The 15368-nt window shown below is 44.2% G+C and overlaps 1 protein-coding gene across 1 annotated transcript in view; it reads left to right on the forward strand.

The window, feature by feature from the left end:
• Positions 1-6320: 6320 nt before the first annotated feature.
• The window catches only part of LOC121874271 (protein Wnt-4-like), a 54836-nt gene continuing 45788 nt past the window's right edge, over positions 6321-15368 (forward strand). Inside the window, exon 1 of the mRNA XM_042378379.1 lies at positions 6321-7580. Coding sequence (XP_042234313.1) covers positions 7507-7580 — 74 coding nt within the window. The 5' untranslated portion in view covers positions 6321-7506. The remainder of the gene's footprint in view (positions 7581-15368) is intronic.

The following is a 15368-nucleotide window of genomic DNA, read 5'->3' on the forward strand; positions in this document are numbered from 1 at the left end:
ACCGAAGTGATTAATATATATAGGCCTATGTGTAGTGGTATTGGGCCTCTGTCATTGCTTTGTTTACTTTTTGACTGTTTCATTTGGTGACGTCACTATTTAATCGCTTACGTCATAAAATACGTCATCTAAGTTTTTTCAGCTGCCGAGTCGGAAATTCTAGTGGGTGTGTGTAGGGTGTGTGTAATGACTAGTGCGTGTAGGTGTGTGTGTGTGTAGGGTGTGTAATGACTAGTGCGTGTAGGTGTGTGTGTGTAGGGTATGTGTAATGACTAGTGCGTGTAGGGTGTGTGTGTGTAGGGGTGTGTGTAATGACTAGTGCGTGTGGTGTGTGTGTGTAGGGTATGTGTAATGACTAGTCGTGTAGGTGTGTGTGTGGGGTATGTGTAATGAGTGCGTGTAGGTGTGTGTGTAGGGTATGTGTAATGACTAGTGCTTGTAGGTGTGTGTGTGTGTAGGGTGTGTGTAATGACTAGTGCGTGTGGTGTTGTGTAGGTGTGTGTAATGACTAGTGCGTGTAGGTGTGTGTGTGTAGGGTGTGTGTAATGACTAGTGCGTGTAGGTGTGTGTGTAGGGTATGTGTAATGACTAGTGCGTGTAGGTGTGTGTGTGTGTGTAGGGTATGTGTAATGACTAGTGCGTGTAGGTGTGTGTGTGTAGGGTATGTGTAATGACTAGTGCGTGTAGGGTGTGTGTGTGTGTGTAGGGTATGTGTAATGACTAGTGCGTGTAGGTGTGTGTGTGTAGGGTATGTGTAATGACTAGTGCGTGTAGGTGTGTGTGTGTAGGGTATGTGTAATGACTAGTGCGTGTAGGTGTGTGTGTGTAGGGTATGTGTAATGACTAGTGCGTGTAGGTGTGTGTGTGTAGGGTATGTGTAATGACTAGTGCGTGTAGGTGTGTGTGTGTAGGGTATGTGTAATGACTAGTGCGTGTAGGTGTGTGTGTGTAGGGTATGTGTAGTAGCTAGTGCGTGTAGGTGTGTGTGTGTGGGGTATGTGTAATGACTAGTGCGTGTGAGGTGTGTGTGTGTAGGGTATGTGTAATGACTAGTGCGTGTAGGTGTGTGTGTGTAGGGTATGTGTAATGACTAGTGCGTGTAGGTGTGTGTGTGTAGGGTAGTGTGTAATGACTAGTGCGTGTAGGTGTGTGTGTGTAGGGTATGTGTAATGACTAGTGCGTGTAGGTGTGTGTGTGTAGGGTATGTGTAATGACTAGTGCGTGTAGGTGTGTGTGTGTGAGGGTGTGTGTAATGACTAGTGCGTGTAGGTGTGTGTGTGTAGGGTATGTGTAATGACTAGTGCGTGTAGGTGTGTGTGTGTAGGGTGTGTAGTCAGCTAGTGCGTGTAGGTGTGTGTGAGGGGTGTGTGTAATGACTAGTGCGTGTAGGTGTGTGTGTGTGTGTGTAGGGGTGTGTAATGACTAGTGCGTGTAGGTGTGTGTGTGCAGGGGTATGTGTAATGACTAGTGCGTGTAGGTGTGTGTGTGTAGGGTGTGTGTAATGACTAGTGCGTGTGTGTGTGTGTGTGTAGGGTATGTGTAATGACTAGTGCGTGTAGGTGTGTGTGTGTAGGGTATGTGTAATGACTAGTGCAGTGTGTGTGTGTGTGTGTGTAGGGTATGTGTAATGACTAGTGCGTGTAGGGTGTGTGTAATGACTAGTGGGTGTAGGTGTGTGTGTGTAGGGTGTGTGTAATGACTAGTGCGTGTAGGTGTGTGTAATGACTGTAGTGTAGGTGTGTGTGTGTGTGTGTAGGGTATGTGTAATGACTAGTGCGTGTAGGTGTGTGTGTGTAGGGTGTGTGTAATGACTAGTGCGTGTAGGTGTGTGTGTGTAGGGTGTGTGTAATGACTAGTGCGTGTAGGTGTGTGTGTAGGGGGCAGATTGCATGTATTTACAATCAAAACGGATGTATGTACAGGACCTTATACACATTCGTTCCGATGTGTGTGTGCGTGTGTGTTTGTGCGTGTTTATACGTTCTTTTGTGTATGTCTGTGCGTCTTTCTGCGTGTGAGTGTTTGTGTATCTGTAATTATAATGTATTACCACAGGGAGAGTAACTGATCATACCACCACAGGGAGAGTAACTGATCATACCACCACAGGGAGAGTAACTGATCATACCACCACAGGGAGAGTAACTGATCATACCACCACAGGGAGAGTAACTGATCATACCACCACAGGGAGAGTAACTGATCATATTACCACAGGGAGATAAGTAATTGCCTAAAAAACAGACCGATTACTTAATATCCCCCAAACTACAGGTCAGCCACTTAGGACCAGCTGAGATAAGGGTCAGTCCTAATGCCGTGGGTCCCAGTGGCGTTACATACCTTGAGGGACTCCGCTGTCTCCTGGCGAGTGTTGGTATGTTTCTTCGTTTGTTTTTATTTGTTTTTCTTGTTTGCTTTTGTTTTGGTTTTTTGTTATTCTCGAGGGGATATTGAATATACATACATACATACATACATACATACATACATACATACATACATACTAAGAGCATCCCGTTGCCCTAAATATTTCCTTATAATTCTAAAAAAAAAATCATTGTTATTTTATTGTCGGTAAATATGACTCCGTGATTTTAATTTAACCTGGAATGGCCTCTGGTATCCTTCCTTGAGCTGAGGGTGAGTGGAGGAAACTCTTATGTCAGTCAGTCAGTCCAGTCCAGTCAGTCCAGTCCAGTCAGTTAGTCAGTCAGTCAGTAAGGAAGGAAGGTAGGAAGGAAGGAAGGAAGGAAGGAAGGAAGGAAGGAAGGAAGGAATGAAGGAAGGGCTAGAGGGAGTATGCTTAAGGATATTATGGCATTTTCTTAGACAATGAGAATTTGTAAGCGTATTTTTAGGTATTTTAAGACCTTGAATATAGGTAACTGCATTTGAGCATTTCTAAGGCTGAGTACATGTTACCATTCTCTAATACAGTGATAGTGAGTACATGTTATCCAAGACAGAAATAGTGAGTACATGTTACCCAAGACAGTAATAGTGAGTACATGTTACCCAAGACAGTAATAGTGAGTACATGTTACAATTCTCCAAGACAGTGATAGTGAGTACATGTTATCCAAGACAGTGATAGTGAGTACATGTTACCCCAAGACAGTAATAGTGAGTACATGTTACAATTCTCCAAGACAGTGATAGTGAGTACATGTTACCATTCTCTAATACAGTAATAGTGAGTACATGTTATCCAAGACTGTGATAGTGAGTACATGTTACCCAAGACAGTAATAGTGAGTACATGTTACCATTCTCTAATACAGTGATAGTGAGTACATGTTATCCAAGACAGTAATAGTGAGTACATGTTACCATTCTCCAAGACAGTGATAGTGAGTACATGTTACCCAAGACAGTAATAGTGAGTACATGTTACCATTCTCCAAGACAGTGATAGTGAGTACATGTTACCCAAGACAGTAATAGTGAGTACATGTTACAATTCTCCAAGACAGTAATAGTGAGTACATGTTACCCAAGACAGTAATAGTGAGTACATGTTACAATTCTCCAAGACAGTGATAGTGAGTACATGTTACCCAAGACAGTAATAGTGAGTACATGTTACCATTCTCCAGGGCTTGAGTATTAAATATAGGGAACATAACCAAGGACAGACGCTTCAGTAGGTAGTTTCAAGAGCATTAAACATGTATTAGTCGTCAGTGTCCTCCATGCATTATATATACAGTAAGATTGTGGAGTCAATGTTTCAGATAAGTTTTTATTTTTATTTAAAGTATTTTCGTGTGTGTGTGTGTGTGTGTGTGTGTGTGTGTGTGTGTGTGTGTGTGTGTGTGTGTGTGTGTGTGTGTGTGTTAGAGATTGGTGTATCGGATATGTTAAAGGTGTGTTAGGTGTGTGAGAGATGGCAGGTTTGTGAAAAATGTGTCAGGTGTGTAAGAGGTGTGTCAGGTGTGTGAGAGGTGAGTCAGGTGTGAGAGATGTGGCAGGTGTGTGTGTGTGTGTGTGTGTGTGTGTGTGTGTGTGTGTGTGTGTGTGTGTGATGTGTGTCTAGTGTGTGATGTGTGTCAGGTATGAGTGAGGTGTGTGATGTGTGTCAGGTATGAGTGAGGTGTGTCATGTGTGTCAGGTATGTGTAAGGTGTCTCAGGTGTGTGAAATATGTGGCAGGTGTGTGAGAGATATGACAATTTATTCACCGGTCTTGTCTCGCCTTGACACAGCAATGAGGTACGCCCACTCACACATTTCCTTCCCTCACCCCTTCCCTCCCCTCCCTTTTCTTACCCCTTCCCTCTTCCCTCCCCTCGCTCACCCCTCCCTCCCTCCCCCTAGGTGTTGAGGCAGTACTAGCGCCACTGCGGGCAGAACGGCGGGCGAGTGATAGTCTGTGTAATTTCCATAAGCGTGACATTGCCGGGCGAGGGGGAGAACGTCTGGCCCTAGTGGCGGTGCTGGGGCCCAGAGCCTCTACCATCACTTCTGTCATATGACAAGTGGGCCCCAAGTGTCATGTGACAAGTGGACCCCAAGTGTCATGTGACAAGTGGACCCCAAGTGTCATGTGACAAGTGGACCCCAAGTGTCATGTGACAAGTGGACCCCAAGTGTCATATGACAAGTGGACCCCAAGTGTCATGTGACAAGTGGACCCCAAGTGTCATGTGACAAGTGGACCCCAAGTGTCATGTGACAAGTGGGCCCCAAGTGTCATATGACAAGTGGACCCCAAGTTGCATATGATAAGTGGGCCCCAAGTTTCATATAACAAGTGGGCCCCAAGTTTCATATTACAAGTGGGGCGCAAGTGTCATATGACAAGTGGACCCGAAGTGTCATTTGACAAGTGGACCCGAAGTGTCATATGACAAGTGAACCCGAAGTGTCATATGACAAGTGGGCTCCAAGTGTCATATAACAAATGGCCCCGAGTATCATATGACAAATGGGCCCCAAATGTCAAATGAAAAATGGATCACAACTGCTATGACAAGTGGCAACAGCTCATATGATACTACACCCGACTGTCATATGACACGTGAATCACAGCTAGTACAAGACACGTGAACCAAAACCCCCATACACACCACACAGAAGATCACGTGACACCACACACCACATCCTCCTGCACCTGGCGGGTGTTCCTCCTCCAAGATGTATGGAGGTGATCCCTGATGTAATGAAGAGAACAAAACCGTGAAGTTATTTCCTGTATCTGGACAGTGTTCCAACATGTAGAAAAATGTAAGATAACTCGTCATTGACTTGGTGTGTACTGAGGGCCTCGTGGCTGTGAGACGAAATCAACCTTCACTGCCCCCGACGAGGGTTCTGCTCCCACGAACTATTCTACCCATCTCGACTCTCCCCTTCTCTCTCCTTCTCTTCCCCTTCTTAGCGAAAAAAAAAATGACCACTATCTATCATTTCCACCTAATTATCTATCATCTATAATCTATGCGGGCGGCTGCTGAATGACTCGTTCTTATAGCGGGCAATTATGCAGACGACTTGGGTGGTCAATAGGACTGGCCCTAAAAGTACGACATCTGCGCGGGAACACCACTGCCAGCATCCCACGGGGGGACAAGACCGCGCTACAAGGAAGGTGGTAGCGGGAACTGTGTTGTGGCGGCCCATGACGCTTGTGCTGCCTTTATTTGAGCGTATGGATGGTTATACAAGAGAGGTTAGGCTCTATGTTGAAAATTAGTCGTTGAATGAAAGTGACGGTGGTGTTGAGTGTGGGCGTTGGTGGGCGTGTGTTACAGCATTGCTAAGAGTCCGTGGGCGGTTCCCTCAGCGCCTCGTATATACCGCAGTAGTTGTCAGCTTAACAGTAAAATGTCATCACATAATCTTTGAAGCATTCAGATTTGTTCATTAATGTTATTATGTTTTCATCAATCGAGTGACAACACGATGGCGCGCTAAGAGTAATAAAGCCATTTACATCGTATTTCAGGGACTCCCCGCCAGCAGGCCTTGGTAACACTGGGCGTGGAACTCCTGGGCAGCCCCCTTCGCGTTGATTGGTCGGCTCAGCCTTCCAGTGAAGCCTCAGTAGCCAATCGGAGTAATTCTTTTTGCCCACCTGGAGTCACGGAACGTATAACTGTAAGCGTATTTCTCTCGTTATTGCCATGCAACGTTATTTATTTCCTTTCATTGTGCCATATTGTTGTTGACGAGTCCTATTTACACTATTAACACTTCAGAATTTACTAGCAAGATAAAAGATCGTCGGTGTAAGGTGAGAGAGTTGCGTGCGCCGAAGTAACTCACGCGGAGCGCACGCAGCAGCAGCAGCAGCGGCAGCAGCCCTCACCTGGTGAACTTACAAGGGTACAACATTCTCTCTTCATCAAACGCGGCCGCCACACCAGCCCACCGCCACACACCGTCGCTTCACCACTTACACTACCACAACACCACTCACTCCCGCCTCGCACCATTAGTACACTGGTGACAGGAGACGGGGTGAGTGTTGACCACAGGAGGGCGGCCAGGTGTACGCTGGCGTATTTACCTCTTGAGGTGTTCTATTTATTGTATTTATACGCGACGCCTCGCATGTGCGGAGAGGTCAATATTTGCGCGTGATGGAGCCACGCCACCAGTGAGTTAGATACAAAAAAAGTGTCAAGTAAAGGAGAGAGAAGTAGAGAGAGAGGGAGGGGGGAGGTGTAGAGTGTGTGTGAGTGTGTGTGTGTGTGTGTGTATGTGTGTGTCATTGTCTTGACTCCACGCCGGGCCTCTCTCAACGCCCCCAGACGCTCGTCATGTGAAAAATTTAGACGTATCGAGTGAGATTGATCGTGGTGGGTTACGTCGGCTGGCGTCAAGTGGTGACCCAGGTAGTGGTGAACAGCTACCACCACATCCACCACCACCACTACTACTACCACTGCCACTACTACTACTACAAGTGGTGACCCAGGCAGTGGTGAACGCCTGCCACCACCACTACCATTACTACCAGCCTACTACAACAATTAGTAGTGAACACCTACCACAGCACTACCAGCGTGTTACAACAGTGATGATCAGGGGCAGTGAAGCGAGGCAGCAGCTCCTACACGTGGTGACTCATCTGGAATTATAAAAATAAACAAATGGCTCTAAACATCGATCACCTCAGGAACACAACAGTGGTTAGTTTGTTATTGTGTCAACTATATTAACAACGGGGGAACTATTGGCACACATAAACCATTATAATGAATAAACCATCAAGAAAGTTTAACCACTGAAATGTAAACTCAAATTAAACAGATAAACTACCTAAGAGAGAAAAGATATATGTAGAAAAACCTGAAACAGATTAAGAAAAGTGAACGCATGCGATAAACGAGAGATAAAGAGAGCAGACTAACACGTGGACGACACACCAGACAGATGACATAGTCGTGGTCGGCCCCCACGAGGTCGTGTTGCTCTACCATGTGTCATAGAGTTGTAGGCAGTGTGGTCGTGGTCGGGTCGTGGCCAGAGCGGCACTGGTGAGCCGCCGCGTCTGACCATGGCACCCCCACCAAGCTGGCACTTCCCTGTGGTCGTTGCCATACTCGTCTCCCTCGCCATAATCTTCCCCGCGTGAGTATCTATTATTGTTGCCATAGACGGGGTGTAGATGGTAGACTGAGGGTGTAGATGGTAGACTGAGGGTGTAGATGGTAGACTGAGGGTGTAGATGGTAGACTGAGGGTGTAGATGGTAGACTGAGGGTGTAGATGGTAGACTGAGGGTGTAGATGGTAGACTGAGGGTGTAGATGGTAGACTGAGGGGTGTAGATGGTAGACTGAGGGTGTAGATGGTAGACTGAGGGTGTAGATGGTAGACTGAGGGTGTAGATGGTAGACTGAGGGTGTAGATGGTAGACTGGGGGTGTAGATGGTAGACTGAAGGTGTAGATAGTAAGATGTATGATAGATAGAGGGTGGAATACTAGGGTAGATAGATAGATAGTTAGATTGTGTCAGGTAGTCAGGTGGTGTCAGGTAGATGGTAGATGTGTAGTGTAATTAAAGAATCAGGTGAATGGTAGGTAGATGCTGTCAAGTAGATGGTAGATAAATGGTATAGTACTAGAATAGACAGATGGTTAAAAGTAGATGACACGGGGAAAATAGTAAAATAGAATGACGGGGAAAATAATATGACACGGGTAAATAATATGACACTGATAAAAATAGAATGGTAGTGTGTAATACTAGAGGAAAGGGAGATATTGAGAATATTAACATAATGTAGGATGACTGTTGTGTGTGTGTGTGTGTGTGTACCTGTGTGTGTGTGTACCTGTGTGTGTGTACGCATCTTGGTGTGTGATTCGCGTTTTCTGTGCTTGTCAACTGGAGGATTTTGTATCTTATTCAATATTTTTTTTTCACTTACGTTTTTTTAAGTTAAAGATGATTTAGTCACTATGCGAATATTAGTCATGTATTTATTGTAATGTGTATAGTAATTATTTTGGTAATATTGTGAATATTATTTGTCTATAAAAATATTTATATACAAGAAATATTGGAGATAATTCTTATTGTGATGTGTCGTTTGTGTGTTGCTGTTGTGATGTGTCACTTCTGTGTTGCTGTTGTGATGTGTCACTTCTGTGTTGCTGTTGTGATGTGTCGCTTCTGTGTTGCTGTTGTGATGTGTCACTTCTGTGTTGCTGTTGTGATGTGTCACTTCTGTGTTGCTGTTGTGATGTGTCGCTTCTGTGTTGCTGTTGTGATGTGTCACTTCTGTGTTGCTGTTGTGATGTGTCGCTTCTGTGTTGCTGTTGTGATGTGTCACTTCTGTGTTGCTGTTGTGATGTGTCACTTCTGTGTTGCTGTTGTGATGTGTCACTTCTGTGTTGCTGTTGTGATGTGTCACTTCTGTGTTGCTGTTGTGATGTGTCGCTTCTGTGTTGCTGTTGTGATGTGTCACTTCTGTGTTGCTGTTGTGATGTGTCACTTCTGTGTTGCTGTTGTGATGTGTCCTTCTGTGTTGCTGTTGTGATGTGTCTTCTGTGTTGCTGGTGATGTGTCCTTCTGTGTTGCTGTTGTGATGTGTCACTTCTGTGTTGCTGTTGTGATGTGTCCTTCTGTGTTGCTGTTGTGATGTGTCACTTCTGTGTTGCTGTTGTGATGTGTCACTTCTGTGTTGCTGTTGTGATGTGTCGCTTCTGTAAAAATTTCCTGCTGCTGAACTTATTATTTTCAGTACTTTGACCTTACGGATGTTTCATAAGGTATAAAAATATTTATTACAGTATATATATATATATATATATATATATATATATATATATATATATATATATATATATATATATATATATATATATATATATATATATATATATATATATATATATATATATATATATATTATCCTTGATTTGCGTGTGACACGTGTTGAGGCGTTGCGTGTGTCTACATCACTGACGTATATTGATTCTACACACTTTTAAGATGATGATCACTTCTGAAAATGAATCAATACAAGTCTTATACTTTCCTCCCCCCCCACCCCTTCCCTCCCTCACCGCTGTCACGCATATTCCTCCGTGTGACTCTCATGTATAATGTATTAACACTTACCATTTATAGGGTGGAGGAAGGAGTGTAGGGGTTGCATGTCACGTGTGAGGTGAGGTGAGGGGGAGGTGTTGTAATGACAGGTCTCATACTCGCTACAGTATACTTGTGTTTACAGGACTATGGTGTGTAGGAGCTTACACACATACGCACACATAAACTATACTCTTGTGTGTATATATAAATATATATATATATATATATATATATATATATATATATATATATATATATATATATATATATATATATATATACATAATAATCGAAACCACTCATTAGAAATTAATGTAATGATCATATGTAAGGGCGTGTGTGTGTGTGTGTGTGTGTGTGTGTGTGTGTGTGTGTGTGTGTGTGTGTGTGTGTGTGTGTGTGTGTGTGTGTGTGTGTGTGTGTGTGTGTGTGTGTGTGTGTGCCACCTGTCATCACTGAACACTGTTATAGTTAAACCATAACCATCGGTGTTCTGGGAAGGCAACAGCGATACTCTCAACCTGAGGAATCGATCACCTGAATAATTGAAGGGTAATCGAACCGGAATTTTATTATCGTATATCGTTTTCCAACCTGTCTTTACCTGTCTTGTATTAGGGTGAAGTGTCTGGGGAACTTGTGCTGCTCTGCTCCACGTTATATATTTATCAGAAAATCAATGTATTTGTTGCTAAGTACATGTAAATTATATACGACAAATTATAATTTTTGTATACCACAATATTTACGAGTGTTTTTAGGAGAACTCCGTGAGTTAAGTCTTGCGTACGTTTCTCGAAAGTACTGGAGTCTCATTTGACTAATTACCCAAGGACACGAGAGCGTAAAACTTTCAGCAGCACCCGTAAAACTATTAAAGGTAATTGTAACAATTTTGCGTGTTAGGTGTGCAATCGTGGCGGTCCAGGGAGGGAGCGTAACCCCCCCCCCCTTACTATTAACGTGAACAATAGTGCATTCCAAGACTTCATACGAGTCACACTATTGTTGTACTCTCCACCTCTTACTGCATTCTTCACTCTTATGGTACATGTGCATCAAAATTCTCCCTTTTTTAGCCTGTTATTCTTCTGCTCAGCTCCACGATATAAAGAGAGGTGCTTTTATGTTTTTACAAGGTTGAGCAGTGTGACATTACAGGTGTGTTGTGGCTGAGTGGCAGTTTGTATGCAAGGATCGATACAGGGGCGGAGGGAAACGCTTTAGGCAGCATTGTGCTTGATATACTGACAGTAAAACATTGACGAGTTAACCCAAGTGTGCTAGAGATTCTGCAGCCAACCTTACCTTAAATATGGGGTAGGTTGTGAAATAAATATACCTATGGCGCGTGTGTGTGTGTGTGTGTGTGTGTGTGTGTGTGTGTGTGTGTGTGTGTGTGTTATAAACTGTACTATCATACCGTAGATGTCATAACGATCAACAGTTCCAGAGGCTCAATATAACGAAGTCAAATCACCAGTCATATAATAACTGGCACTCACTAAACGCCATATACATATGTGTGCCACAATACCAGGTCCACAAATACTCGGCACTCGGTGCACGAAACGATATGTGTAATGAATTCAGTCAACGTTTTGTTTTGAGGCGAAAAGTATAACGTATGAATGTTGTTTTTTATTTGGGGGTGAGTGACGGCGACACAAATGTTTCTGTGTATGAAAATTATTCCTGAGTGGTGGTATACGACCAAGGTAAAGTTGGCACCCACAAAAAAGGTGGAGAGAGAGAGTACGTTAATTATTTATGAAGGTAAATAAACAAAAACACGAGGTAGGAGACGAGTGTAGAGTACAGGATTACACCCTGTGTCGTCGCCAGGGCTGCCGGATATACCCTGTGTCGTCGCCAGGGCTGCCAGATATACTCTGTGTCGTCGCCAGGGTTGCCAGATATACCCTGTGTCGTCGCCAGGGCTGCCAGATATACTCTGTGTCGTCGCCAGGGTTGCCGGATATACTCTGTGTCGTCGCCAGGGCTGCCAGATATACTCTGTGTCGTCGCCAGGGTTGCCAGATATACCCTGTGTCGTCGCCAGGGCTGCCAGATATACTCTGTGTCGTCGCCAGGGTTGCCGATACACCCTGTGTCGTCGCCAGGGCTGCCAGATATACCTGTGTCGTCGCCAGGGCTGCGATATACCCTGTGTCGTCGGAGATATACCCTCTGTGTCGTCGCCAGGGCTGCCAGATATACCCTGTGTCGTCGCCAGGGTGCCAGATATACCCTGTGTCGTCGCCAGGGCTGCCAGATATACCCTGTGTTCGCCATTGCCAGATATACCCTGTGTCGTCGCCAGGGCTGCCAGATATACCCTGTGTCGTCGCCAGGGTTGCCGGATACACCCTGTGTCGTCGCCAGGATTGCCGGATACACCTGTGTCGTCGCCAAATGTGTTTGCCGGATATACCCTGTGTCGGCACCCTGTGTCGAGGGTTGCCGGATATACCCTGTGTCGCGCCAGGGTTGCCAAATACACCCTGTGTCGTCGCCAGGATTGCCGGATATACCTGTGTCGTCGCCAGGGTTGCCTCACCCTGTGTCGTCGCCAGGTTGCGGATATACCCTGTGTCGTCGCCAGGGTTGCCAAATACACCCTGTGTCGTCGCCGGGATTGCCTGATACACCCTGTGTCGTCGCCAGGATTGCCGGATACACCCTGTGTCGTCGCCATTGCCGGATATACCTGTGTCGTCGCCGACCCTGTATGGTCGCCAGGGCTGCCGGATACACCCTGTATGGTCGCCAGGGCTGCCACCCTGTATGGTCGCCAGGGCTGCCGGATACACCCTGTATGGTCGCCAGGGCTGCAGGATACACCCTGTATGGTCGCCAGGGCTGCCGGATACACCCTGTATGGTCGCCAGGGCTGCCGGATACACCCTGTATGGTCGCCAGGGCTGCCGGATACACCCTGTATGGTCGCCAGGGCTGCCGGATACACCCTGTATGGTCGCCAGGGCTGCCGGATACATTGTATGTATGGTCGCCAGGGCTGCCGGATACACCCTGTATACACCCTGTATGGTCGCCAGGGCTGCCGGATACACCCTGTATGGTCGCCAGGGCTGCAGGATACACCCTGTGTGGTCGCCAGGGCTGCAGGATACACCCTGTATGGTCGCCAGGGCTGCCGGATACACCCTGTATGGTCGCCAGGGCTGCCGGATACACCCTGTATGGTCGCCAGGGCTGCCGGATATATTTACGGGTAATTTTTCTTTGGATATACACTCACCAGTTACACCTCGGTACTGTGTCCATCAAGTATAGTGTTGGGTATACTGTACCAGATACACTCTTAGACGCCTTGGTAAACTGATTTATGTGTACGATTGTGGTAAAAATATCTAAATGCTTTTACTAATAGCTCATGAACACTCTATCAGGCAGGTAGCCAGAGGAAATACTATACACAGATTCTTGGACACAGTTTACTAGGCTGGTGGACACGCGGTCTATACACCTGGACACGCAGCGGCTAATTAAACTGCCGGACACGTTACCAGGTAGATCGCTGAGCACATACCCGATAGACAAGGAATAATTTACCGGGTAGATAAGGAACAGGTGCCGGGTAGATTACTGAACACATACCCAGTAGATAAGGAGTTATTTACCGGGAAGATTAGTGACAGTTACCAGTTAGAAGCTTGAGTATTTCCCAGTTAGTTAAGGACAAATACCGGGTAGATTTTATAAATATACGTATCTCATACAATACCGGGTAGATGGTACAAAACAAGCAGGTAGATTACTTACACACACTACTGAACACTCTACCCAATCGATATAGTTCAGAATACCAGAGAGAGTACCGGATACCTTCTAGTTTAATAGGTAGCCAGGGAGAGAGTACCGAGTAGGTTATCCGATACTGCCTGGTAGAAGCCGGGTAGAAACTAGACGAACTAAATTATACATTGCCGGATGAACACTGTAGGCTCTGCCGGACACAGCCGTTCAGGGATTATTGTGTACATCACCAAAAGTAATTTCCGGATCAATTTATATACCGGTTAATATTCTTCGGCAAGGTAACCGGACACACACACACACACACACACACACACACACACTGTCTATGTGATGTATATTTAAAGAAATAAAATGCTCTTTATACAAACAACAAATTATATATCCATCATTTTGTATTTTAACAGAAAATTACAGATTCAAATGAACAAGTCTTTTTTTAAGCATATAATTCTACCATATTAACAGTAGCAGGAAAGCAATAAACATCTGCTTGTGTATGAAGACAAAAATGAGTATATTCTTGTCTAGAGGTAAAAAAGAGGAAAACAATTTATTGTCCATAAATAAGAACAAAGCGAACATATCCTTGTCCAAACGATCGTAAATGACAGTAATCTGAAGAATATTTAAACAAATGTTAACACGCAAGTTACAGCATCATAATTTTCTTGTCGGGAAATGTGACAACGCTAATAATATGAAACAATTGGTTTTACCGTAATAATACGAGGATATCTGGCGGTTAAGATTCAGTAGAAGATTACCATAGAACTCTTATGTTGTTGGCATATAAGGAGAGAGAACAAAATAATAAGAATACTTTATAGCTATTGAGTTAGACTTTCTCAGTTATAAGATGGCGTCTCTGTGTGAAGGGTGGTGGTTTTTCTCAGAATTACAAACCATTCAACGTATTTTTGTAAATAACGCCTAACCAGTTGACATTTTCAAGACCTATGGTGTTCTGTAACTTCTGTAAAGGGTAAAATTGTATTTGTTGCCACCAACCGAATCTCGGAAATTTTATCTTTACAATCAAAAGTTCAGATAATTTTAAGACACCTTTCTTTTATGAAGTTTCCCTCGTAAACGACCTAACCTAACCTAACCGGGGGGGTTCCGTCCCCTTAACCCCTCGGCATATTATGCAGTAGGTCGTTTACGAGGGAAACGTCATAAAAGAAAGGTGTCTTAAAATTATCTGAACTTTTGATTGTAAATATAAAATTTCCGAGATTCGGTTGGTGGCAACAAATACAATTTCACCCTGTAACGTGTCCAAGGTGTATTGCAGACTGCCATTACCGTGATTTTTTTTCTTCACGAAAAGACCCAAAATCGCGGAGACAGATGTATTAGATTAGGTTAGGTCACGTTTCGTTAGGTTTGGTTTGGCGAGGTTTTTTTGCGTGTTTTTATCACATAACTTACCTCTACTTCAAAGCCTTGCCCACAGCGATGTAAATTGTATTTTCTCACGTGAAATCGGTAAGTTAAATTAACTTGATAAACATATACTGTATTTACGAAGAAAATTATACAAAATCCTTTTTTTTTCTCTCGCCTAATGTACATATCAAGGTAAATATTGGCTTAAGAACTGCCTACGATTTAATACTTGGGATACATCTCTTAGTTCTAAAAAAATCGAGTTTATTCTATAGTATTTATTGGGAAAATTCTTCTTTTCTGAGTTTTGTTGTAACTTCTTGTGCGATATTAGTTTATACCCCACGAAGTGGCCACAAGCCACATAGGATTTTTCTTCAGTCTGTGATTTGAGGTACGAAAATTTGTGTGAAATCAGCTTTCTAGGTTGACTCATAAGGGAGGAGTTGTATCTCCCTTATAGTTAATTTGGCCAAGAAATGAATGTGAAGTTCATACAAAAACAAATGTAAATATACAGGTAAAACACAATTTTGTCCATAAAGTCGACGGCGGACCTAAGACGAATATTGACCCGAATGAATATAGAGTTCTGTAGTTGTCCTATACTGAATATTTACCACATCAGCATTAGTGGGGTATAGT

Source organism: Homarus americanus, unplaced genomic scaffold (genome assembly GCF_018991925.1).
Source record: "Homarus americanus isolate GMGI-L3 unplaced genomic scaffold, GMGI_Hamer_2.0 scaffold49667, whole genome shotgun sequence".
NCBI lineage: Eukaryota > Metazoa > Arthropoda > Malacostraca > Decapoda > Nephropidae > Homarus > Homarus americanus.